Source organism: Prorops nasuta, unplaced genomic scaffold (assembly GCF_024137725.1).
Source record: "Prorops nasuta isolate Cenicafe-Biocafe unplaced genomic scaffold, Cenicafe_Pnas_1.2 PNAS00007, whole genome shotgun sequence".
NCBI classification, from domain to species: Eukaryota; Metazoa; Arthropoda; class Insecta; order Hymenoptera; family Bethylidae; genus Prorops; species Prorops nasuta.
The window spans coordinates 489,810-513,579 of NW_027116804.1; the positions used below are offsets into that span (position 1 = coordinate 489,810).

Genomic DNA, 23,770 nt, shown 5'->3' on the forward strand with positions numbered 1-23,770 from the left:
GAATAGTTTTGTATATAGAGTACTGAATGGTTACCCTTAAAGTATCGTATCTTCATGTAAAATGTATGCTTCAAATTAAAAACATAATAAATTTAGTGCAATAATGCTATGTAGATAAATGTATTTATTATTACAGCTAATTCTTGATCATTTATGACGAATTAATAAAAGAATTGTAGTCAGTCTTTAAAGAGCCTGTTTTGCTCTTGTTACATCAAGTGAGAGCTGTAGCGCAGGCGGTAAAGTTGCCGTTTATCATGCGGTGGGCTCGTGTTCGAGTCTTGGTGAAGATTAAAATTTTTTCATTTTTTGTTTCATTACAAAGAATTTTTTTTTTAATAACCGTTAACTTATTGGACTCAATAATAAATAAAAAAATGCATTTGTTAACAAATTAATATAAAAACATTGAGTTTATTTTACCTCAACTCATTTGTTATAATAAAACGCATTTTTTGTATTTATTACCAAATCTAATTAATTAATGGCTACATTTGACCATTTTCTCAAAATTAAAAATCAATTTAGGAAAAGCATTTTTATTTTATTTATTCACTTATACCATAAGTACATCAGCTGTCAGATAGATCAAAGCTGTCACTACTCCTTATTTCTTTATTACACTTTATTTTTCCGTATACTAACATTTGTCTTCGTTCACGCCGTTCACGGTGACAGGCTGTGAATATAATATATATAATTTTTGATATATTACGTTCTGCATTTAAGATGGCTACTGACGTATTTCCGCTGGCAGTATACTTTGTGCAGTCTGCATTCCTTATATCAAAATTCACTTACTATAGAGCGTAGTACTATTCAAGATGGCGGACTTGGCAACCTTGGTCATGAGTCAACCAGTTCATCACTGTCAAAAGGGTAAAGAAAATTATGGAGGAAAGGGGGACGAGAATGACTTTAGAATATTTATTTTTATATGTGCTTATCAGCTGTTTACTGTCAAAATTAATTTTTCACAGACATGGAAGAAAATTTTGCTAAGAACTGCAATTTAAAATCTCAATTTGTTGGTCTTGACAATGAACCTGATGATGCCAAATGCTTGATGTGTGATGATAAATATATTTTACCAACTAATGAGAAAGAATATCTTACTCACTTATTTCAAGAACATCGTTTAGTTATAGGAGAAGTATGGAAAATTGCTAGTCTTAAAAGGTATAATGAAATATTAACAAGAATAAAGATGTTATCAGCCAAAACTAATCTTTTTCATTGTAGTTATGTACATTATTGGGGATTTAAATTTAAAGATGAGCCAATCCAAAATTTTTGTTCTACTTTGTTAATGGATTGTACCCCTGATGGCACGCCAAGTCCTGGAGAATTTTATTTCTTGCTGTCAGATTTTCTTGCTGAAGATAAAACACTGAGGGAAGAGATTCATAGAGCTAAACTGGTAAATCATGAGCTGTGTAAAGTATATATCATATTATATTATAAATATTTCAATTTTCTAGGAATGGGTAATACAGCAACAAACTAACGAACGAACTGACACCAATTTTAGAAAAGGTTGCATTTTTTGTAAAACAGAGTTTCATGGATCACGCGTAGAGTACGTAAAGCATCTCTTTCAAAAACATAATCTTTATCTTGGAAAACCTGAAAATTTAGTTTTCCTTGATGACTTTTTTAATAAAATACATAATTGCATAGAGAGCAAAACTTGTATATATTGTGAAAGATTATTTAAAGATCGTACAGCTCTTAAAGAACATATGCGTAAAAAATCACATAAAAGAATTAATCCAGGGAATAAATTATATGACAAATATTATATTAACAATTATTTAGAGCCTTGGAAAATATGGGGGCAAAAGCAGAATAATAATGGAGACGATTTCTCGGATGAGGTGTCCAGTGATATTGAAGAGGGTGAAGCGTCGTGGTCTGATTGGAATGACGATGACGTTACTATAAAATGCTTATTTTGCAGCCATGTTAATAAGGACAGGTTAATTATTTTTGATCATATGGAAAAGGAGCACAATTTCAGATTTGTTGAAGTATTAAACAATTATAATTTTTATCATAAAATAAAAATTGTTAATTATATAAGGAGACAGATTCGCTTGAAACGTTGTATTTATTGCGAATTAGAAAGTGATATTATTTTATCACATATGTCTGAAGAAAAGCACTTTAAACTGCCGGGCCAGCAAATTTGGGATCAACCAGAGTAAGACCAAGTTAAAAATGAAAATGTTAAGCTTACTTTTGAAAACTATATAAATTGATTAATTTTCTTCCAGGTACTATTTTCCTACAGATGAAAATGATTCGTTTTTGTATCATTTGGATTCAAGTAGCAGTAGCGATGAAGGAGAGGATGTTCCTTAACTTTGAAAAATGTATAAATATTTCTTGAAGAATAATTTTTAACCATTGATTCTTAGCACCTCTTTCATTCAGAATCTTGTTTATATTTCAAAGAAATAGTAGTTAGGATACATTATTTAAAAATTGTTATACTAATTAGGTAAGCATAACTAAAGATGTAAAAGTACTATTTAACAGGAAAATCACAAATATGTAATATATACAGAGATAATTATTTTTTTGGTTTCGCAAAAAATGGTTTTCCCCGGCCTTTCCATGCAACTTTGGATGTGCTAGAAGGAATGTCTTCTGACATTTTCACTTCATTATGCAAAGCGTTAAACAATAACTGAGCATCGCTTTTATTCTCTAAAATCGTTGTTAATTCATCCTGATAAATAAAAGATCATTTTAAATAACAGTGGTTGTGACAAATTATTTATCCAAAAAAAAGTAGAAGAGATCATTCACCTGTGAGAGTGTTATAAGATGGGGCAATGACTTTCCTTTTTGCAAAATCCTATGTATATTCTTTGAATGTACTCCAGGTAATTTCATCATAAAGTCATAAATACCGGTATTATATTTATCCAACATATCTTTGTTCTCTTCTTCATTTTCTCCTACCCCAATTTGTGCTGCTTTTACACCATCCGGCTGCTCTTTTCCTTCCTGCAAAGAAAAATACAGTCAATAACTCTAAAGCATTAAGCAAATTAGCTTTAAATTCTCATACTTTCAATTCCTCAAACAATTGTGTAGTAGCCATTGGACTTGGGGACCAAACTAATTTTAATTTAGGAAAATGAATAGTCAATAGCTGCAATTTTTTTGTTACTACTTCACTTTTCATGTCTTTATTAAAAAAATAGTGGCCTTGCAGAGAAAACGGTTTATTTTGATCAAACTCTATAAGCAGCATTGGTTTTGAATAGTAACGTTTCATAGCCAAGGCTTGATTATATAATCTTCCCGACATTAAAGACATAATCAAATCGGATACACTTTTTCTCTCAACACAAATATCCGGCGACAAAATGTAATCTCCTACCTATAGAAATAAAATAGATTAAATGTGTGATTCTTTGTTACTTTTCAATTAGATAAGTATAACTGATATTTACTGTTATAGTAACAGGTTCGACTTCTATACCCCGTTTGTGTAAAAGGGCAGGTAGCTCGCTTCTAAATTCTCTTATATCAACTATAACTTTTGGTATGGATCGTGGTTGGTCAGAAAGTCCACCTTTACGTGTGTTTTCTTCCGTACTGCTACCAGCCTCTGCTGCAAGGGCCAAACAATCATTCGATTTTCCATCTTGATCTTCGGGTACTACCATTGTCTAGAAAAAAATTACACTTATTAAAAGATCCAAATAAATACATAGGTAAAGTATACTTAGCTTACAGTTTTTGTGTTAATTAGCATATGAAATGCTGCCTTTTCTCGTCGTAATGATGTAAGGTATTCCTGTTCTTCTACAGATCCCCCGTAGACTAGAAAGAATATTTTCAATTTTATATATGGATGACTATTTTGATGGACTTCAAGCTGCCGAATTGTCGAGATATCAGCTACATATAAAACTATGTAATTGGGCATTGTTTCTTTTAACGTACGCTTCAGGGACATTGGATCACCGCCTTTTTTAAATGTTTGTATAATAATTATCGGGTCGTCTGCCGTTATTGCAGTAAGATCCAAGTTTTCAATTTGAGAACACTTTTCGAACAAGGTGTCCTCGTGACCCTCTTCACTATGTTCTTTACTTTGGCTTTCCATTACGTTAGTTTGAGTTAAAGTTAAAACATAGGTATCTTGATACTCTTCAATCGTCTCTTCATCTGGATCTTCATTATTTGACCCTTCTTCCGCATTATTAGATATTTTAGGCTTCTTTGTTAGATTTTTATTTTGCGGAAGCTTTCGAAGCACTTCATCACGTAAAAATTCATTCGCACCTCTAGTAAGATAATTTTTTATTTGACGGCAAGTATTATTATCACGAACCAGAATAAGTATTTTTTTGGGATGACCAGGCTCAAATTGTTCCGAATGGTCTCTTTTTACTTCCTGTATAATCTCTGACAAAGCAGACCATTTGGGATTCATCTCTGGCTTCAATTCTAGAAATAAATTTTAATCTATCAATTTTAAAAATTTTGCTAGATAGTAATAAACAAATACCATTTTTAATATTGTATATTCTTTCTTTAGCATTCAAAAATAAAGTGTCTACTGGATCCAACATTATCCAGCTGCTGGTTTTCATAGCATAATCCATGGTGCGTAAGCGATTCAACATTGCATAAAACGATACTGAATCTTCGTACGTCAAAGCTGTGAGAAAAGTTCTTAATGTTTTCAAATCAGTGACCAATTGCTTCGTAGCACTACTCAACTGATTCCAAATTGGATCAAGTTGACTCTGAAGCTGCTTATGAAATTTTCGAGTTAAAGCATTTTCTACAGTCAGATCATCCATATCCAACTATAAATAGAATATAATAAATCACTTGTTGTAAAGCAATTCATAATGTATTGTAAACAGAAGACATACATATTTATTGTGACATTTTATCTCTTTTATAATATAATTCATCAAATCTAACAGTGCAGTTTGTATATTTGACATTTTGGGTGTAATTTTCACATGTAGCTCAATCACTTCAGGCTGAAAAACATTAAGATTTTATTAATAAATTAATTTTAAAAATGTTATTAAAGTATGTACTACAAGCAACTTACTGTATGATTAGATAAACTCTTATTAACGACTGAATGAAACCTTGGCCATAGGTATAATTTTTTGACAAATAATGATTTCATTACACGCTCAATTTGTCCAAAACCTACTGTAAAAGCCAAAGCTGAGCTAGTAAAAGCTTTGATAAATCCAGTCTGCAAAAGAAACATATGTTATTGATCATCAAGCTTCAATATTATAGAATAAACTTATACCTTATTCTGCTGTCTATACAAACGGAGAGCAAACGCTTCTTGGTATGAATTTATAATTGAATGTGCTCTATATACAATTATTCCTGTAATTAGGTGTAGGGGCACTCTGTTCTTTAATAGATCAACAACTAATATTCTACCTGATACAAAAATAACACCGCCCTCCAAATACATCAGCTGCCTGAGAAAAGAAGGGCACAAAAGGATATAAATAATGAATAAAGCTATAAATTCAATTAGTCTTACAAGTATTCTCACCTTTCATCGGAAAGAATCTCTGCATTTATCACTTTTGGTAACGTGCTTGAACCAAGTTCTGCTACCATTTCAATGAAATATCGTTCATCATGATCAATTGTTCCTAAGACTAAAACTAAATTTCCTGGGTCTTGATACACTTTAATTATATTTCCAACAACAGTTTCTAATCCAAGACCTCTGCAAAATAAGAAAATGTTAAATAAAAAATTGTTATTTTTCTTAATCCTATTTTTGACAGATAATTACTTTGCTACGACCACTAGTCCATCCTCTTGCAGTATTTCCAAGAACATTTGATTCTCATAATCCAGCATGATTAACCGTTTCTTATCACGCTTAATAAGTTAAAAAAGAATTTGAATAAACAATTCTACAATAGACCATAAAAATGTGACAGCAAATGAGGTTTCTTTCTGAAATGGCAATAACTGAAATATAATAGATTCACAGAGGGTATAATCTAACAAAGAAAATATACCTTATCATGCTCTTTATATAGATGCTGTAATTTATTGTCATTAATGTTATCTTCATCAATATGTTTTACACTATACAGCAAAAGTGTATATTTACTGAGTTCATGCGAAGGATGACCATACACACCTATGCTTACAGGTCTTTTAAAACTGAAAAATTAATTTTACAAGAAATTACTCCTTTATTAAGTTTATAGAATCGTGTCTGATGAATTATCAATTACTGAATATACCTTTGAGGAATATTTATTATATCTTCTCCACAAGTTGTTGACTGCAAGCAATAATGATCTGGTTCATAAGTTGGCTTTGTTGTGGTTTGTGAAGCATACAAGTCTGCGTCGCCGTATCTTAAAGTAATAAATTTTCGAAATATTAATGAGCAGGCAATTGATAAAAATATTTTCAAAATCTAATATACTTACTGTGATGTTAGAATTATTTTAATGTTACCATCATACATCAAACTATAATACTTGTAAGATCCTCCTGGTACATCGTCGCTCACATAATGAAGCAGCTCTTCGTCTGAAGCTAATACATAAGTTATCTAGAAAAGAAATTGTATGTCATTTACAGCATAAAGTATTTGTAGGTTATGTTTAACTATTAGTAAAGTATACACCAAACGCACAAGACGTTTTCATTACTTTCGTCTTTAAATATAAATTGCTTGTCGGATTTTCTCAGTGGATATTAAAAAATAATGTTAAAAGTACTTAAAAATAATATTTTCTTACCAGAATTACAAAAGCTAAAGCCCTCTTCATACTCGATTATGATTTGCAAGTTTGGAGGGGCCCATTCGTAGTTTGTTTACAGCGGTTTACAGGTGAAGGCGGCTCGGCGATTCGAAGCCTCGAAGGTCACCTTAAATTTTTAAACGAAATCAAAAAGAATGTTCAATTATGAGTTACCAGTGCTACTGCATTTTATTCGCTTTGAAAATGCATTTAGCGTATAATAATCTGCGTCAGATTTCGATATTAATAAGAAATTTTTACCATTATATTACCATAAGTCAATTTTCTCGTAAGAAACGGAGCAACGATAGAAATTGAATATGGGCTTTACGTGGGAAATAATTGAAAGCCAATTATCATTAAAATGTAATATTTTTAGGATTGCGTATGAAAATTCTTCGTTAATTTTCGACAGTTTGAATAAGTATAACTATGTAGAATTAATTTGAAGGCAAAGTGCGTACTGAAAGATTAAAGTACAAGAAAAAGTTTGATAAAAGACAAAAAGAAAATGGTAGAGGATCATACAATAAAGTTGGTAAAATGAGAAAGAATTAAAACCATGGTAAAACGTAAAATCAGAATATAGAAGTAGAAAGGTAAAGTAGAGTCAGTCGGCAGAGCAGAGCTTTAGGCTACGGTTATAATGCTGTAAGGGCTGGTTAGGGAGGGGAGGTGCAGGGTGAAAAAATGTGTAAGTGCGCGCGCAACGGCTTTGTCTCTTGGAGTAAAGTTGGTGGGGAGGTTGGTACACGGGGGGATCGGGGGGAAGCGCGGGAGAGCGGAGGACCAACAAGTGAAGACGAAGACGAGGACGAGGGGCCACCCGCCAACCACAGGGGTCCGTCGTCGTGAGTGTAAGCGGAGTGTGGTGGTGAGGGCTGTGATGGAGGAGTGCGGACCATGGCGATAGGCGGCGATGGCGGACCAACGGCGATTGCATCCTTTCAGTCGGCCGCTGAACCCGCGCGCTCCGCGGTTCTGTGTTCTTGGGGCTCTTTGATCTTGGTGTATCCTCTGGTGTCGCCTATTCCTACACCTTATCGCTGCTATCAATAATCTTCCAAATACGCGTGTGACTTTTTTTAAACTTTCTACACTCCAACCACATTTGGTCTCCGAGTCAAGAACTTTTCGAGGACTTACGGATTTTTATCGATAGCAAACACCTCTTCTCCTGTATGGTGAGTACATTTTTACGATGTGCACTTACTTTCTCCCCCTGATTTTGTTTGTACACCAAAACTCTTAGCGGATACCGTACAGTTTAATACTTTTATTCTCAACGAAATTGATGGAAAGATCAAATGAAGCGATCGAATAGAAGATTTACAATTACATTGTATCGGCGACTTGTGCGACTCCTTCGACACATGGTGGAGTTTGAGAAACTTCCGGCCTTCACAATTGGCGGCCGGAAGTCGAAGATGATACGCGGTTGAGACTGTCGTGAGAACAGTTTTTTGTTTTTTGTGCAAAGTGTGCTGAACCTGTTGAAATGAGAGTATATTTAAGAGCGAAGTGTGGATGCGTGCAATGCATCAATAAAGGAAGAAGTAGGTTTTGAATGCGAGGGGCGTTCTTATATTGTGCGTTGTTCCCTGGTTTTTCCCTCGATCGAGACGAAAGAGAAGAGGAGGAACAAATTATAGGTCACTAAAAAAGAAACCGGGTCTGTCGGATCCTTCCTCACTGCCCGTTGGCAGTAAGAAAATAAGAAAATACTTCGCGTGAGTAGCTATATGTACTTCTCCTGTGCGTAATTTTCGGCGCTTGCACTTTCGTTCCCGGTTACGGAGCTTTCGTTACTTGCTCGCTTTGCCGGTAGTCTCTACTCTTCGTTCAAGATAACCTCAAATTCTCCGCTGTATCCCATTTCCTGCATCTCCCTTTGCTCCCTCTGTTTTTCCATCTATCTCTACGTATCTACTGCAACAGTATGCTAATCAATAAATTAGTCGCCTGCTTTACCTGACGGAACTACAAGTTTCGATCGCTGTCGTCGCCGTTACGATACTAAATTGACCGTCGTTGGGGAGGGGGGGGGGGGGGGGGGAGGAGCTGTCGCATGGATTCCATTATTTAGGCCCGAAATATCGAAAAGAATAGAGTCGAAATAATCGGCGTGACGAGTGTGTAAGGTTTATTCACGAGTTTTACGAAGGTTCGAGTGGTAGAACTATAAAGAACTAAGAGAAGGAGCGTGTGATAAATAGACCAGAGGTGGTTTCTCGAGATACTGGGGCACACCTGTGCTGGATTTACCAAGCTTGCAATAGGATAAGAGAAGAGAACAGGATCGGGGGGTACGGTTAGCGGAGGCAAAAGCGAGCAAGAGCAAGAACGATGTTGGGTCTCGGGAAATATTGTATTATATCGAGGCGAAGCAGATCAGAGTGAAAGTCGAAACACGACTGACTGGAGGTGCTTCCATCTCTGTTTAGCCCGTTGAAGAGTCGGGACTCGGGAGACGAAGACGAGCCCCGAATCACAAGGCTCTGGAGAGGAAAGCTTGCGCAATGTTATGTACTCGCTACCTTTTTTTTTGCTTGGGAAATTCCTTTACGTTATCGCTTTATATATATATATATATATATATATATACCTTCGCCAGTTACTCGGCTCTTCAAACGAATCACGCTAAACCAGTTTCGCAACTATATTCGCAATTATTCATAAAGCATTTCGTAATGCGTTTGATCCTCGGCTGCACGAAGGTCCGGCAAAATAAGCGAATAAGGAGAAATAATTGGTACAGTGTAAGGAGCAGCTGTTGAATTTTCTAATTTATACATGAAAATTCCACGGTGTAACCTCGTTTCGCTCGTTTTCCTGCGTTTTGTACGGTGAACAACGACGTACCGAGCTGGTCAACCACCAAGCCACTCGTGCACTTAGAGTCTGGCCAGTCTGTCGAGAGGGTGATCGTGCCTGAGCATGCTCTTTTGAAAATCTATTTTTGTCCCTGCCTTCCCCTCGTGGCTCCTTCCCCGATCCTCCCTTTCGTTCGTTTCTATATATTACCGCTAGATTCTTTAACTCGTACCGCCGTCGCACGCGAGAAGACATTCCACTTTTAGCAATTAACCGTACATTCTCTCATCGGGTCGTTTCTCTTAAAACTTTTATACAAACCAGAATATTTTACAATTTCACTCGTATACACAAAACGCTATGCATATATGCATATCGGCAAATTGGCTAATGGGCTTATTTTTAAGTCGTAGTTCCATTGGGAATTATTTTTCAAACAAGCCAACCGTCCGCGTCCCCCAATGTTTACATCGAGGCTCGCGCGAGCCTCTACCCTCTATTATTGCCTTCCAAGAAGGGAAAAAACATTGAACACAGGGATTCTGCTTAGCGAATAACGATGACTTTCTCAAAATTACTGAAACTACACTGTTTATCTTTCTGAATGGTAAGTAGCTGAATTAGGGGTAAAAAGACAGCTGTGTCCAAGTATACTATATAATAGTCGTAAGTGGACGATGACTCAGACGAGACGTTTAAGCGTTTAAGGAACGTTGAGGCGGCAAACTGCAGGGAGCAAGCCCTCTAAAATAAATCGGGTCGAAAACTACCAGAGATAAGAAGACGATTCTCGAGCGTCTCAAAGTGTCTGCGCTATCTTGGGACTATTCCAAATCTTGCTTCTTAAACACATCTCCCGATACACTTTCTAGGTCAATAAGTATATATATATATATATATATATATATATGCGATAAACAAGAAGACTCCATGCATCTTCAACTTTGTTATATAATAGCCGTAAGAATTCTTTTTACCTTGAAAGGAGATTTTTCTATCGAACAAAACAGAGTGATATATAATAGCGTGAAAGTAAACTAAGGATTTTTCTTGGAAAACGCTTTACTCATGGGCAAGACTTGATCCTGTCGTGAAAAGTAAAGCGTTTAGGGCAATTTGGGAGCTTCGATAAGCCAACGAACGGGACTAACAGAACGCTTCAAAGACTTTACATAAAAGATAGTCCCTTGTACACTTATTAAACGTTTCACGACTCTTCAACTTTTCAACCGAGGATAGAGATATTGTTCGCTTTAATCTTAATGAATTTTCATCAGTGCATCTCTCTCTCTCTCTCTCTCTCTCTCGCGTATATATATAGACACACATCTCTATTCATTAAACTTTAATAAAGAAAAATATAGTTTCCAAAGGTAATTATACGAATCCCATGGTTTTTTCGTCGAAGAATCGCGTTAATTTTGGAACACGTGACTGAACCATCGCGACCGTTGCCATTGTGAGGGACGCTTTAAGCGGCTCCCTGTAAGTTACGCAAACGACTTGCACTTTCGTATAACACTTTTTTCTCGCTTCCCACATTGAGAAAACACCCACCAGGGTCCACACTTCCCACTGATTCTGGTTTTCACGTCACTTTTTAGGCCCGTGTCGTTATCCCCCCCCCCCCCCCCCCCCCCCCTCTTAGGTTGTCTTTTCAGGTTCCACACAGAAGCGTGGAAATGAGAATCCGTAGTTTAGCAGAGAATAAATGTAATAATTTGAATTTTTAGAGTTTGCCAAGTGTGTATGTGTGTTTGTGTGTGTGTTTGGTGATTCGGCCGAGAAGGAGAGAGAGAGAATAAAGGAAATTCCATATGGGAGAGAGAAGAAGTCGAAGGTGAGTGGAGAGGAATGAGGATAGAGAGAAGAACGGTTAGGCCAGGCCAGGCCAGATATATTTAACCTCTTCACTGCACCAGGGACGACCCGTAAGGAGTAGCACTTGCTACTCCGCCATTTAAATAAATGCACGCTCCCAATACCACCGCTCATTGTCTCAACAAACTTCTACTTTACTCCTCCTCCACCTTCCCCCCCCCCACTTTTGCAAACTACTAAATGATTGAAATATATTATATATATATTTCAAGAGACACGGTAGTGTCGCGACGGCAAGTATATATAAAAGTAGATAATGACATGTCTATATCGCCGAACACTACCGTGTAACTAGCAAGTTTAGCCGTCCCAATTTTCAAACCGATTTATTTCTATGAATGATCAATTGTCATGATTTAAGTAAAGCTTTACTTAAAATGGTTTTGAAAAACCTTTCATTTGAGCCCATAAACATTAAAATCGGTTCACGCAATCCAGAGATCTCATACTCTGTTAGCTATATATATGCCGAAGTTGAAATTCTTCTTCCTTCTTTCTTCCCGAGTTCTGTATGTCTCGGGTTGAAGTTGGCCGCTAAGGAAAGTGACGTCATTTTCACATCACTTCCAACAAACTATAGGGACCGTGCACATCAACACAATGACAGTGAGATGAGAATGTGTATTGGTGTATATGCATACTATCAGCGTAAACTATCGGTCAATTTTCGCAGTTTTTGAGTGTAATTTATTTATACGTATATAGTTACACATTGACACCTCTATCATTGTGTTGATGTGCACGGTCCCTATACTCAACGACGAAACTATAGTTGTGAACTTGTGCAAATAAATCGATGTAATCGATATAACTAATCCGGCGACTTGTTAATTGTCAATAGTAATGTAAGGTTATGTATATTTAATGCAGTGAGAATGTTCATTATTATGTTAGTGAATGAGTTTAATTTTTAAAATGACAAATATATTCGAATAATAATGACATAAAGAGTTGACAATTATTAGATAAGTATAACATTATATTTTATAATACAGGATGTTAGTATACTTTGTGGTACTTTGTGAAATTTCTTTGTCAGATAAATTAAGATAGAATATTCCTATTGGAATTGTTGAGGATAGAGCTGATTGGATGAAGTAAAATTAATATTTACATATTTTCAACACTGTGCGAAGAAGATGTATACTTTCAACATTTATGTGCATCAGTGATTATCAGAAGCATATTAATTGCAAGAAATTGTTAAGGTATTTGAATATCATATGCTAAACTTCCAGGTGTTGAAATTATTAACAAAATGCATGTTTAACTGTTTTTTCTTTAATCTGATTTGGAATTTAACTGTCCGATAAGTTATATCATATATACAAACAATTATCCAGGAGACAATAAAACTTTCTTATTACTACGATTAAAGAAAAGTAGATGAATATTTGCTAATCTTTACTTAATATTCAATTATAATATAAAAAAATATTTAAACCAAATATTTATCTACGCTTTGCTAATCAGAGTAGAAAGAAATTATTATTATCTGCAAAAAAATTATTTAATTTCTTATAAGTATAACATTGAGTTTTATGATATAATATGTAATATATTTTTTGGAACTTAGTGAGAGTTTATTTCAGATTGAATTATAATAACGTGTTTATTGTGTCATTGTGCAGGCTTGAGTTGTAATATTAAATATAAGAAATCAGAAATGATATCAGTTTGCCATAGTGAGAGCCATAATGCAAAGTTAATGGTGAGAGTTAAATCTAAGGAAAAGGTGGAGAAATTAACAAATTTGGAGGCCAATTCTTGATAATGAAAGGCTTGCAGGTGATTTTGGGCATAAACTTTTTGAAATATATAAGTCAATTAAATAATACGTATAATGAAAACATCATCTAGAAGCGAAACAATGAAATGAAGTCATCATTTTAATATTTTCCATGCGATACATAATACAGTGAATAAGTTTGGGAAAATGAAAGCAGTATATCTAAAATAGGGGCTTCCATTGCATTAATTTGTGTATTTTCTAGTTTATATTGATGAAAAGAAAATACAAATGGCACTAGTTTGCTTGAAAAAGAGCCCTGATTCATAGTTGATATTGGGAGTAACAGTTAAGAAAAAGGTGGAAAAATGAGTCAATTCATAAGAAAATCCTTGAGAGGGAAGGATTTGCAGGTGATTTTGGGCATACAATTTTGGATTTACAACTCATATAGTTGATGAAAATTATAATAAAATCTTGTAGATGTGTAAATATGAAAGGAATTCATTATTTCAATATTTCACATGTAATAGAGCATACAGTGTGTAACTTCAGGAAACTGAAAGCAGTACACTTAAAAATCATAGGCTTCCATTGTATTAACTGGTATATATTTTACAGTTTATATTAATCAAAAGAATAAATAAACGGTACTAGTTTACCAGAGAAAGAGCCAAAATGAAAGTTGATAGTGAGAGTAATACCTAAGAAAAAGGTGGATTTAGAGGTAAATTTAGAAGCATATTCTTGAAAGCGAAAGGCTTTAAGGTGATTTTGGGTATAAAATGTTGGAAATATAATTCAAACAGTTATTGTGAATACTATGTTAAAAGCCTTTAAAAGTGTAACTATGATAAGAATTCATCATTGTAATATTTTGTATTTTATTTAATAGAATAATAAATTAATATTTTGAATTGAAACTTTACATTATGGAACGATGAGAATATTGGAAAATGTTTTGTTAGATTGAATTAGTTAAATAATTGTTTAGTTTGAACTCCTATATTCTTACAAAATGTTATAAGATCCCACAAAAAACAAGCTTCGCTTGTAAAGAAAGAACGGCAAGTACATAAGTCGTATCTAGCATAATTAATATAGTAATATAAAATATTTTAATTAAAAAAAATAGTGAAATCAAAATGCTAGGCAAGTATAAATTTTTGTTACCATGATGAAAGTTAAAATATGGAAAAAGGAAAATAGTAACACAAAAATTATACTTGCCGGGCCCGTAATATTCATGTGTAAGTCGCTATCTTGCAATTTAAGCATTGCTTCTCATAAGTTAAAAATGTGGCTATTTAATACGATTGCATACAACGGGCCACCGGCAAGTATAATTTTTGTGTTACTATTTTCCTTCTTCCAAATTTTAACTTTCATCATGGTAACAAAAATTTATACTTGCCTAGCATTTTGATTTCACTATTTTTTTTAATTAAAATAATTTATATTACTATATTAATTATGCTAGATACGACTTATGTACTTGCCGTTCTTTCTTTACAAGCGAAGCTTGTTTTTTGTGGTATATATATATACAGAGAAATATTATTTAAAATCAATGCAGAAAAGTGATCTAAATTAATCAAATCAAGAAATTTTCTGGTACGAGGTAAATATTTGTTGGTTTAAAATTGAATATTCGTTAAATTAATTACTATTTATTATAATTAAAAAGATAAAATAAATTGAGTGTTTTATTGTAGAGAAAATATAATGCACGTTCCTAATATCGTTTATTGTCTCCACTAACTTTTATTTTACATTTACTCCCCCCACCTCGCACACTTTGCAAAATACTAAATAATTTAATTATATATAAATAAACAGAAATATTATATCAAATCAGTTGCAAAGTGAGATAAATTAATCAAATCAAGAAATCTTCTGGTGCCAAGTAAATATCTATATATTGAAAACAGTAAATATTCGTTAAACTAATTACTATTTATTAAAATTAAAAAAATGAAGAAAAATTAAGCATTTTATCGTTCAAAGAGCATACTCTTCGGTTTTGCTTATTAATTATTTTGGTGTACACTTTCCACGAAAATCGACTTAAATCACTCGTCTTCCCTGCAATCTTTACCATTCTCGATCGATAATAAATTAAGCATTTTATTTTCCTATGAAAATTTTCTTCGCATTTGCTTATTAATTGTTTTGGCGTACACTCTCCACGAAAATCGACTTAAATCACTCGTCTTCCCTGCAATCTTTACCATTCTCGATCAATAATAAATTAATTACTATTTATTAAAATTAAAAAAATAAAGAATAAATTAAGTATTTTATATTCCAAAAAGCGTTCTCTTCGCAATTGTTCATTAATTATTTTGATGTACACGTTGCACCGTACACTCTCCACAAAAATCGACTTAAATCACTCGTCTTCCCTGCAATCTTTATCTTCTCGATTGATAATTTTCAAAGCTTTACTACTTGACCCAACTCGCGTTAGTTTCATATAGTTATATACATGTGTGTGTGTGTGTTCTCAGTTCCCAGTTAACGCAACGCAGTCGTTGTTGGAGAAATTGCGTGGGACGTGCAGCTCGTAGATTTAATTGAACCAACGCTGTTGAGCTTCTATGTGCTATATTGTGTGTCCATGCTATATATATATATATATACATTATGGTAGCTCGACTTTAAAAACAATGAAACTTTCGACTTTTAGCGAACAAATACCTCTCGATATAATGGATCGTTAAAAGTTTTCAAGAGTCTATATATATATATAAATATATTGACAAAAATAATTGATAAAAATATGAAAGGAGTATTTAAGAAATTCACATAGAAAAAAAGTATAAGAAATATGTGTCGAATAATAACGATTGATCTTGGTGGAGAAAAGTTGAAATATTTAGTGAAATATACTGTAAGATTCTGAAAGTTTTCTTTGCTGAAGAAAACTTATATATGGTTAAAGTTTCTCTGAATAGCTTAAGATTATCTCGAAATTACTCCAATTGGTTTTATACTCGAGTTCTAGCTAGGGCCTCGCGTGTTTTTACATGTATACTGATAAAAGTAATTGATAACAATAATTGATAAAAATAATTGACAAAAATAATTGATGAAATTATACAAGGAATATAAAAGAAATTCATCCAGAAAAGAGTCTAGGAAATATTTGCCGAGTAATAAAAATTAATCATCACATACAAAAGTTGTGAAGTATTTACTGACATACCCTAAGATCCTAAAGGTTTTCATTGCTAAAGAAGACTTATATGGCCAAAGTTTTTTGAATAGCTTAAGATTATCTCGAACCAATTCTAATTAGTTTTATTTAAGTTCCAGTTAAAGTCTCACGTGTCTATAAGTATATTGACAAAAATAATAGTAAAAAATAATTGACAAAAACAATTGATAAAAATAATTACCAAATATAATTGATATAAATATACAAGCAATACAAAAAATCATAAAAAAAAAAGTGTAGGAAATATTAACCAATCAATAAAAATTAATCATCACGTACAAAAGTTGAAGTATTATTAAAATCCCAAAAGCTTCCATTATCGAAGAAGACTCAGTAAAAATGTCCCGAATATCCTAAGATTACCTCGAACCAATTCTAATTGTTTCTGTACCGTACTCGGATAGCCAAGGGCCAAAGTTCACTCGATTTCAGTGGCTTTCATCAAGCTGGAAAATGTTCTCACGAGAGGAGTTCTGTTCGTTTCTCCGGCGAGGCTGCGCGATTTTAGTTAACCCAATTCGTCGCAGTTAAGGCCATTACCATCGAGGCTGATTCCGAAGGGAGGCTGAAGAGAAGCCGAAGAAACGGTCGTGCGATGAAAAGCAACGTGCAGGATCGATCCGGGCAAAATAATACCTTGTTATTATTCTGCTCTTCTTCTGTAACGTTGAATGATGGAATTAATCGGGGGGGGGGGGGGGGTAGTTTAAAGTCATCTTTAATAGGGAGAAAATGGAGGATGATTCGAGTGGCCTCGCTAATTGGATGGCGTGTGCGTGGCGTGGCTCTCGACGAGGAGAAAAAAAACGACGCCTTTTTCCTCCAAATTCTGTCCGAGCATAATTTCAACGCTCGATATATCTCGAACCTCCGCGGCGATACGATTACCGGCATGCACCATACACACAAACACATTATTCTCTACGATCTAGTATCGCGGGTTCGAGGAACTCGTGGAATTACGCGTCTCGTGTGTAACAGCTGCTGACAAGTCATCTGTGCAACTCTATGGGATTTGGACCATAAGAGTTAGGGGGGGGGGGGGGGTAAAGGGGAATTATAGGTTTGGGAGGTTTTTCGTTGGATAGGAGTGGGGAGTGAGGGGAGATTTTCTTGTGAGAGATATACTCGTTGAAACAGTTTTATTATGCATTTGGGGTTGGTTAAGATGATAAAGAGATTGATCTGTAGTTTTGTAGAACGTGGACCACGAGAAAGAGGAATAAAGGAAAGATTAGGTGTTGATGGATTTTTCGTTGGAGTAGGAATGGGGAAAAAGGGGAGATATTGGTTGTGAGAGAAATGTGCTTGTTGAAACAATTTTATAATATATTTCGAGTGTGTTAAAATAATAGTTTAATATGACTCTATGGGATGTGAACCATAAGAGGGGGGGGGGGGAGGTAAAGGGGAATTATAGGTTTGGGAGGTTTTTCGTTGGATAGGAGTGGGGAGTGAGGGGAGATTTTCTTGTGAGAGATATACTCGTTGAAACAGTTTTATTATGCATTTGGGGTTGGTTAAGATGATAAAGAGATTGATCTGTAGTTTTGTAGAACGTGGACCACGAGAAAGAGGAATAAAGGAAAGATTAGGTGTTGATGGATTTTTCGTTGGAGTAGGAATGGGGAAAAAGGGGAGATATTGGTTGTGAGAGAAATGTGCTTGTTAAAAACAATTTTATAATATGTTTGGAGTGTGTTAAAATAATAGTTTAATCTGTGTGACTGTATGGGATGTGGATGACGAGAAAGAGGGGGTAAAGGAAAAGATTAGACTTTTAAGGATTTTTCGTTGGGGGTAGGAATGGGGAGAAGAGGGAAATATCTTCTTACGAGAGAAATGTGCTTGTTGAAACAATTTTATAATATATTTCGAGTGTGTTAAAATAATAGTTTAATATGACTCTATGGGATGTGAACCATAAGAGGGGGGGGGGGGGAGGTAAAGGGGAATTATAGGTTTGGGAGGTTTTTCGTTGGATAGGAGTGGGGAGTGAGGGGAGATTTTCTTGTGAGAGATATACTCGTTTGAAGCAGTTTTATTATGCATTTTGGGGTAGGTTAAGATAATAAAAATTAATCTGTGGTTGTGTAGGATGTAGACCATAAGAAAAAGGGAGATAAAGGAAAGATTAGGCATTCAAGGATTTTTCGTTAGAACAGAAATGGGGAATAAAGTAAGATCTTACAACGAGAGAAATATTTATTGAAATATTCTTATAATATATTTAGAGTGGGCCAAAGTAACAATGATTAATCGATAATTGTTTAGGACATGGACTATAAGAAAAAGGGAAGAAAAAGAGATATTGTATATTGAAAGATTCTTCATTAAAATAGAAATAGAAAATAAAGTGAGCTCTTGTTACGAGATAAATATTCTATGAAGCATTTCTATTGTATCTACGGTGGATTAAAATAATAAAGATTAATCTATAACTGTAAAAGATGTATTTAAAAGATAAGAAGGAACGAAAGAGAGTGGTGGGGGAGAGACTACGTAAAAGGATTCCTGATTAAACTAGGAATAGAAAAAAAGGCGAGCCTTTGTTATGCGAAAAGTACTCGTTAAAGCATTTCCAATAAATTATATATCTAAATACATATCTGAGATGGGTCGAAGCAACAATGATCAATCCACAACAGTATAGGATGTGGACCATAGAGAAAGGGAAATGAACAACAAATTAAGTATAGACGGATTCTTCATTAAACTAAAAATAGCAACTAAGGTGAGCCTTTGTTATAAATACTTGTTAAATCAATTCTAAAAAATATATATATCTATGGTGAGTCGAAGTAACAATGATTAATCAATAACTGTATAGGACATAGACCATAAAAAATGGAAGTAAACAACAAATTAAGTATAAAAAAATTCTTCGGATTCTTCGTTAAACTAAAAATAGCAACTAAGGTGAGCCTTTGTTATATGAGAAATACTCGTTAAATAAGTTCTAAAATATATATATATATATATCTAGGGTGAGTCGAAGCAACAATCATTAATCCATGACTGTATAGAATGTAAACAATAAAAACTTGGAAATAAACAACAAACTCAGTATGGAAAAATTCTTCGAATTCTTCATTAAACTATAGAAACAGCAACTAAAAGGTGATCCTTTATTATATTATAAATACTCGTTAAAGCATTTCTAATATATATAAATATACATCTAAGGTGGGCCAAATTAATAATGATTAATCCACAACTGTGAAGATGCGTTAGGAAGATAAGTAGGGAAGGAGTGATAAGGAAGTGATAAGAGACTCGATACCCCCCCCCCCAATCAAGTACATAAACACAATAGACGCAAGCTATATAGCAACATGCACCGTGCAGAGTTTAACTATACACACACACACATATATATAACACGGTGGCAACGACGACGTCGACTCGCGCACGTGTTGGACTTGACTTATGTGTGCAGCAGCTGCACTGGCTCAGTGTCATTGACATCGGTCGGAGCGGCGCACACACCAGTTTCCAGAAGGCGCGCGCGAGCTCTCGCGCAGACGAAGAAACCAACCGACTGGCTCTTGTCCTCCTACCGATCGTACATTACACGCGAGGACGATTATAGCTCGGGCACGCCAACCGGCTCTGCGATCCTCGCTCTTCGCGCCAAACCTCCCTTCTTCGCGGCTAAAAACATTACTTTTTCTTTATCCCCCCCCCCCCCAATAACGCGTATATATTGTAGAAATGAATACCCGGGAGAGAAAGGGGGGGGGGGGGGGGAGCGTTCTTGTCTCGTCGCAAAGTGGCCTCTATTCTTCCGTGAATTTTGCATCTTTCTCTTTCTTTTTTGTGCTGTATATATGTATATCTAAGAGAGAGAGAGAGAGAGAGATGTGGTCTCTAATCTTCCATTTATATATATATATATTTATATATAGCAACTTCCTCTTTCTCTCTATATCGTAGATATGCATATCCAAGAAAGAGAAAGAGCTTTGTTCTTTGGTTGCAAAGCTGCATCTATTCTTCCATGAATATAGCATCTTCCTCTTCCTCTCTATATATAGTATAGCAGAGGCAGAGCACCCATTCTCACTTATCCCCTCATTTCATCAGTCGATGTACAACTCCTACTGGTTTGCCTGCCTCCTCTTCGCTTACCACGAACGATGTAACAACAAGCTTCCCACTTTTTGCTTCTCTTCCTCCCTGCACGTGTCCCGTTCCTCCTCAGGATATAGCGTAACGCGTATTATACACACCAGTCAAGGGAGCTTCGACAGGTTAAGGGAGAACCCGGTAGGTCCATTACGCAAAACAACCCACACACTTGTTGTTCTTTCCATCTTTATTCATTTGTGTGTGTGTGTGAAGATTATTGCAATCACTGTCACACCGCAGCTTAATTATTGCACCATGCATGAATTTCAAGGGTGGTGATAATAACGCGTATACTCGATGAATTATTTTTCTTGCAGAGAAATTTAAGAGGCACGTGTTGCTCCTGCGTTGAACAGTTTATAGGGAGAAAAAAGATTTAATAATAATTTCATTTTTAATTATATTTTATCGTTTCATATATATTGTATGAGGAAAGAAGAAGACTTTTTTTTATTTTACCATTCGCACGAATTTTGAGAGTAGCAACAATAACACGTGTACTCCATGAACTATTATATTTCACGAACTTCCAATGAATTATTTTCGAGATTATTTCTATTGCAGTGTGAGATTTATGAAGCACGCGTTGCTCCTGCATTGAACAATTTATAAAAAGAAAGAAGCTTCAATAATAATCTCACCTTGAATCACATCTTATAATATCATACGTATTGTATGCAAAAAGACTTTTTTTTTAATTCACAATTCGCACGATTATCAAGATTAATAACAACAACGAGTACACCCAATGAACTATTTTTCTTATAAAAACTCAAGAACCACGCTTCGCTCCTGCATTTACCAACTAAAAGAATCCAAGAATCTTCAACAACACTCTCGTTTAAACCACATCTCACCATTTAACACACAAAAACATACCTAAAGAAAACCTATCTTATTTCACGATTATCGCAAAACTCTATCCTAATATTTTTTTCTCGAGTATTGAAATTGACAGCAATTACGCGGAATCCCTCGTGTGTCGTAGCGCGGATAGAGGATCGTGCGTGTAATTATTGGACAGACGAGTTTGGCGAGGCAGAGTAAGGTCCGAGGAAGAAAGGTGAAGAAGGTATATAGCGCCGAGGCATGTAGGCGCACGGTCGAGGTTTTTGAGATTTACAGGCGGTCATTTTTCAGAGGATTCTCTCTCCCGGCCCTTGCCTCGGTTGCTTTCCTCCTGTAGCGGCGACCCCCCTCCCCCCTCCCCCTCCCCCTGTCAGTCGCGACGGAGCGAATGGCCTCTCGCTCACCCAGAAGTTAGTCACGTCTAGTCACCTCTTACTCGCCCTACTCGCCTTAGCTGCCTGTATACCGTCTCTCTCGACTGCAGCCCCACCTTCTTCTCTCTCTCTCTCTCTCTCTCTCTAGCACACACTCATATATATATATATATATATACGTAAATACTCTCATCCTTCTCACACCGAACCCCTCGACATTGCTACCTTATCACTCTTCTCGCTCCACACCACTGTGCAATCTCTCTCTCTCTCTCTCTCTCTCCTTCTCTTTGAAAATCTGAAGAGAGAGAGGAGACATTGGGAAAGATAGAGAGTAGAGCAAGATGACCGAAGAGAGAATATAAGGATCGAGGCGCAAGAAAAAGTTCCTCTTCTCTCGAGATCTTCAGTTTTGCTCCTGTTTTAACCCCCACCCAACTGCCATTCGATGGCGGACCACTTCTGTTCTCCTTTCGCCTACTTTCCTCTTCCTCCATCTTATAGTCCTGCCACTTCTATTCCCATACCCGTTCGCCAAGCTGAACAGCGCTGCCGGAACTGGTCCACCGAGCTAAAATTCCCTGAACATCTAGCACTGCCTGATTCGACCTGCCGCACGTCGCCACTTTAATCCTCGAGTTTGCATTCCGGATGTCTCTTAACGCCCCTAGACTCGGTTGCAAAAAATAAACACACTGCGAATCAATATCGATGATGTTATTTTATCCAGCTAATGTTTCGTTTTTGTTTTGTTTTTTTACAGAGAGAGAGAGAGAGAGAGAGCGAGAGCGTCGGTGATAATTTTCCATAAGTTGACGCCATCTTGCGTTTGGTCGACGACGAGAGGTACTCGGCCAAAGTCGAGAGAGACGCGCTCCCAAAGTTTACAAACAAACGCATCGAAGCTAGATTCGCGGAAGACCACTATTTGTCCCTCGAGTGGGGTTCTTTGGAAAGGAGAAATATTCATGGTATCGAGCCGAGAAAGAGGTGGAGCAATTTGGAGACTCGGCAGCTTGGGAATAACAAAGGCGAATCAATTGGTGTGCAAACGTGCCTCGTAGGTTAATCGAGGCGGTATCCGTGTAATTGATTTCATTAGCAATAATTAAAGACGCGAGGCATACCGGACAAAGCGGCCAATTTTCTCTCCGAACCCATTGTGGAGGATCGTGTATTGAGAGATGGGGTGGAAGAACCGGTTTTTTGCCTTGTTTATATGCCGGATTATCCAAGCGACCATCGCACCGACAACAATGACGATGACCTTCCAGAAAAGCTGCAATAAGCTTAACGCACACACGGCCGTCCCAAAATAATATTGACGAATCATTCGAGCTTTTGGGAGCAGCGAGATGCCAACGAGGACGCTGACGCGTCCGCCCGGGCGGAGAGTCTTTGTGTGAAAAAGTAGATGGAGAATGGACAGTTCGCTGCTCGTTGTTATTTGGCACGGAGATTGATTTTTCGAAACGAGGGGATGCCCCTTGTTTCGGACTTGGCCAAACCTAACGCAATCGGATGCATGCTCCAACAGAGTTGAGAGGAAGCATCGGCAAAAGTTTGTACACTCCTAAGAAGGTGCGATTATAAAGTTTTGCTTCGAATGGTGATGCGTGGTACGTATTTCTGATCCATGACTATTGCTGGAATAACAATTGCCATTAGGTACTTGGAATACATACTTATGTTGGCGATTCAGTGATTAGCATACTTGGCTAAGACTCTCGAGCATCGATTAAATTGTCATGACTACTTGGATGGTTGATCGATACGCTTATTTAGAGAGAAGACATTCTTCGTGCCAATAGTAAAGTACTAAAAGAAATAACAACAACAGTGGAGTTTACTCGAGAATCTTGAAAGCGATCCAATTTGATGTGCTTTACATGAATCAGTGACGCGAAGGAGCTTCCTCTTTGTCGAGGTTACGCTCGATACGAAAGAATATCGAGTTTGGTCGATGAATATTGATACGGCCCTGCGA

The 23,770-nt window shown here is 35.9% G+C and overlaps 2 protein-coding genes across 4 annotated transcripts; one reads left to right on the top strand and one right to left on the bottom strand.

Moving 5' to 3' along the window:
• Nucleotides 1-794: 794 nt before the first annotated feature.
• LOC136775132 (zinc finger protein 277-like) lies at nucleotides 795-2,418 on the top strand. Its single transcript, XM_066729638.1, has 5 exons — nucleotides 795-879; nucleotides 981-1,179; nucleotides 1,243-1,420; nucleotides 1,482-2,203; nucleotides 2,277-2,418. The coding sequence occupies exons 1-5, from the start codon at nucleotides 825-827 to the stop codon at nucleotides 2,362-2,364; spliced, it is 1,242 nt and encodes a 413-aa protein (XP_066585735.1). The 5' UTR covers nucleotides 795-824; the 3' UTR covers nucleotides 2,365-2,418.
• Nucleotides 2,419-2,565: 147 nt separating this feature from the next.
• Nucleotides 2,566-10,594, bottom strand: LOC136775129 (DNA repair endonuclease XPF-like). Of its 3 annotated transcripts, XM_066729631.1 has the most exons (16): nucleotides 10,577-10,594; nucleotides 6,783-6,912; nucleotides 6,468-6,592; nucleotides 6,276-6,392; nucleotides 6,045-6,192; nucleotides 5,813-5,901; nucleotides 5,564-5,743; nucleotides 5,306-5,486; nucleotides 5,093-5,245; nucleotides 4,905-5,018; nucleotides 4,532-4,835; nucleotides 3,752-4,470; nucleotides 3,468-3,686; nucleotides 3,080-3,394; nucleotides 2,815-3,015; nucleotides 2,566-2,734 (listed from the first exon to the last, which is right to left on the bottom strand). In XM_066729631.1, exons 2-16 carry the CDS (start codon nucleotides 6,810-6,812, stop codon nucleotides 2,576-2,578), a joined length of 3,054 nt encoding a protein of 1,017 aa, XP_066585728.1. In that variant the 5' UTR covers nucleotides 6,813-6,912; nucleotides 10,577-10,594; the 3' UTR covers nucleotides 2,566-2,575. The 3 variants fall into 3 exon arrangements, with proteins under 3 accessions (XP_066585728.1, XP_066585730.1, XP_066585729.1); XM_066729633.1 differs by lacking the exons at nucleotides 6,276-6,392; nucleotides 6,468-6,592; nucleotides 6,783-6,912; nucleotides 10,577-10,594 and having other exon boundaries at nucleotides 3,752-3,840; nucleotides 3,964-4,470; nucleotides 5,813-5,979; nucleotides 6,045-6,180; XM_066729632.1 differs by lacking the exons at nucleotides 6,276-6,392; nucleotides 6,468-6,592; nucleotides 6,783-6,912; nucleotides 10,577-10,594 and having other exon boundaries at nucleotides 5,813-5,979; nucleotides 6,045-6,180.
• Between the last annotated feature and the right edge of the window lie 13,176 nt (nucleotides 10,595-23,770).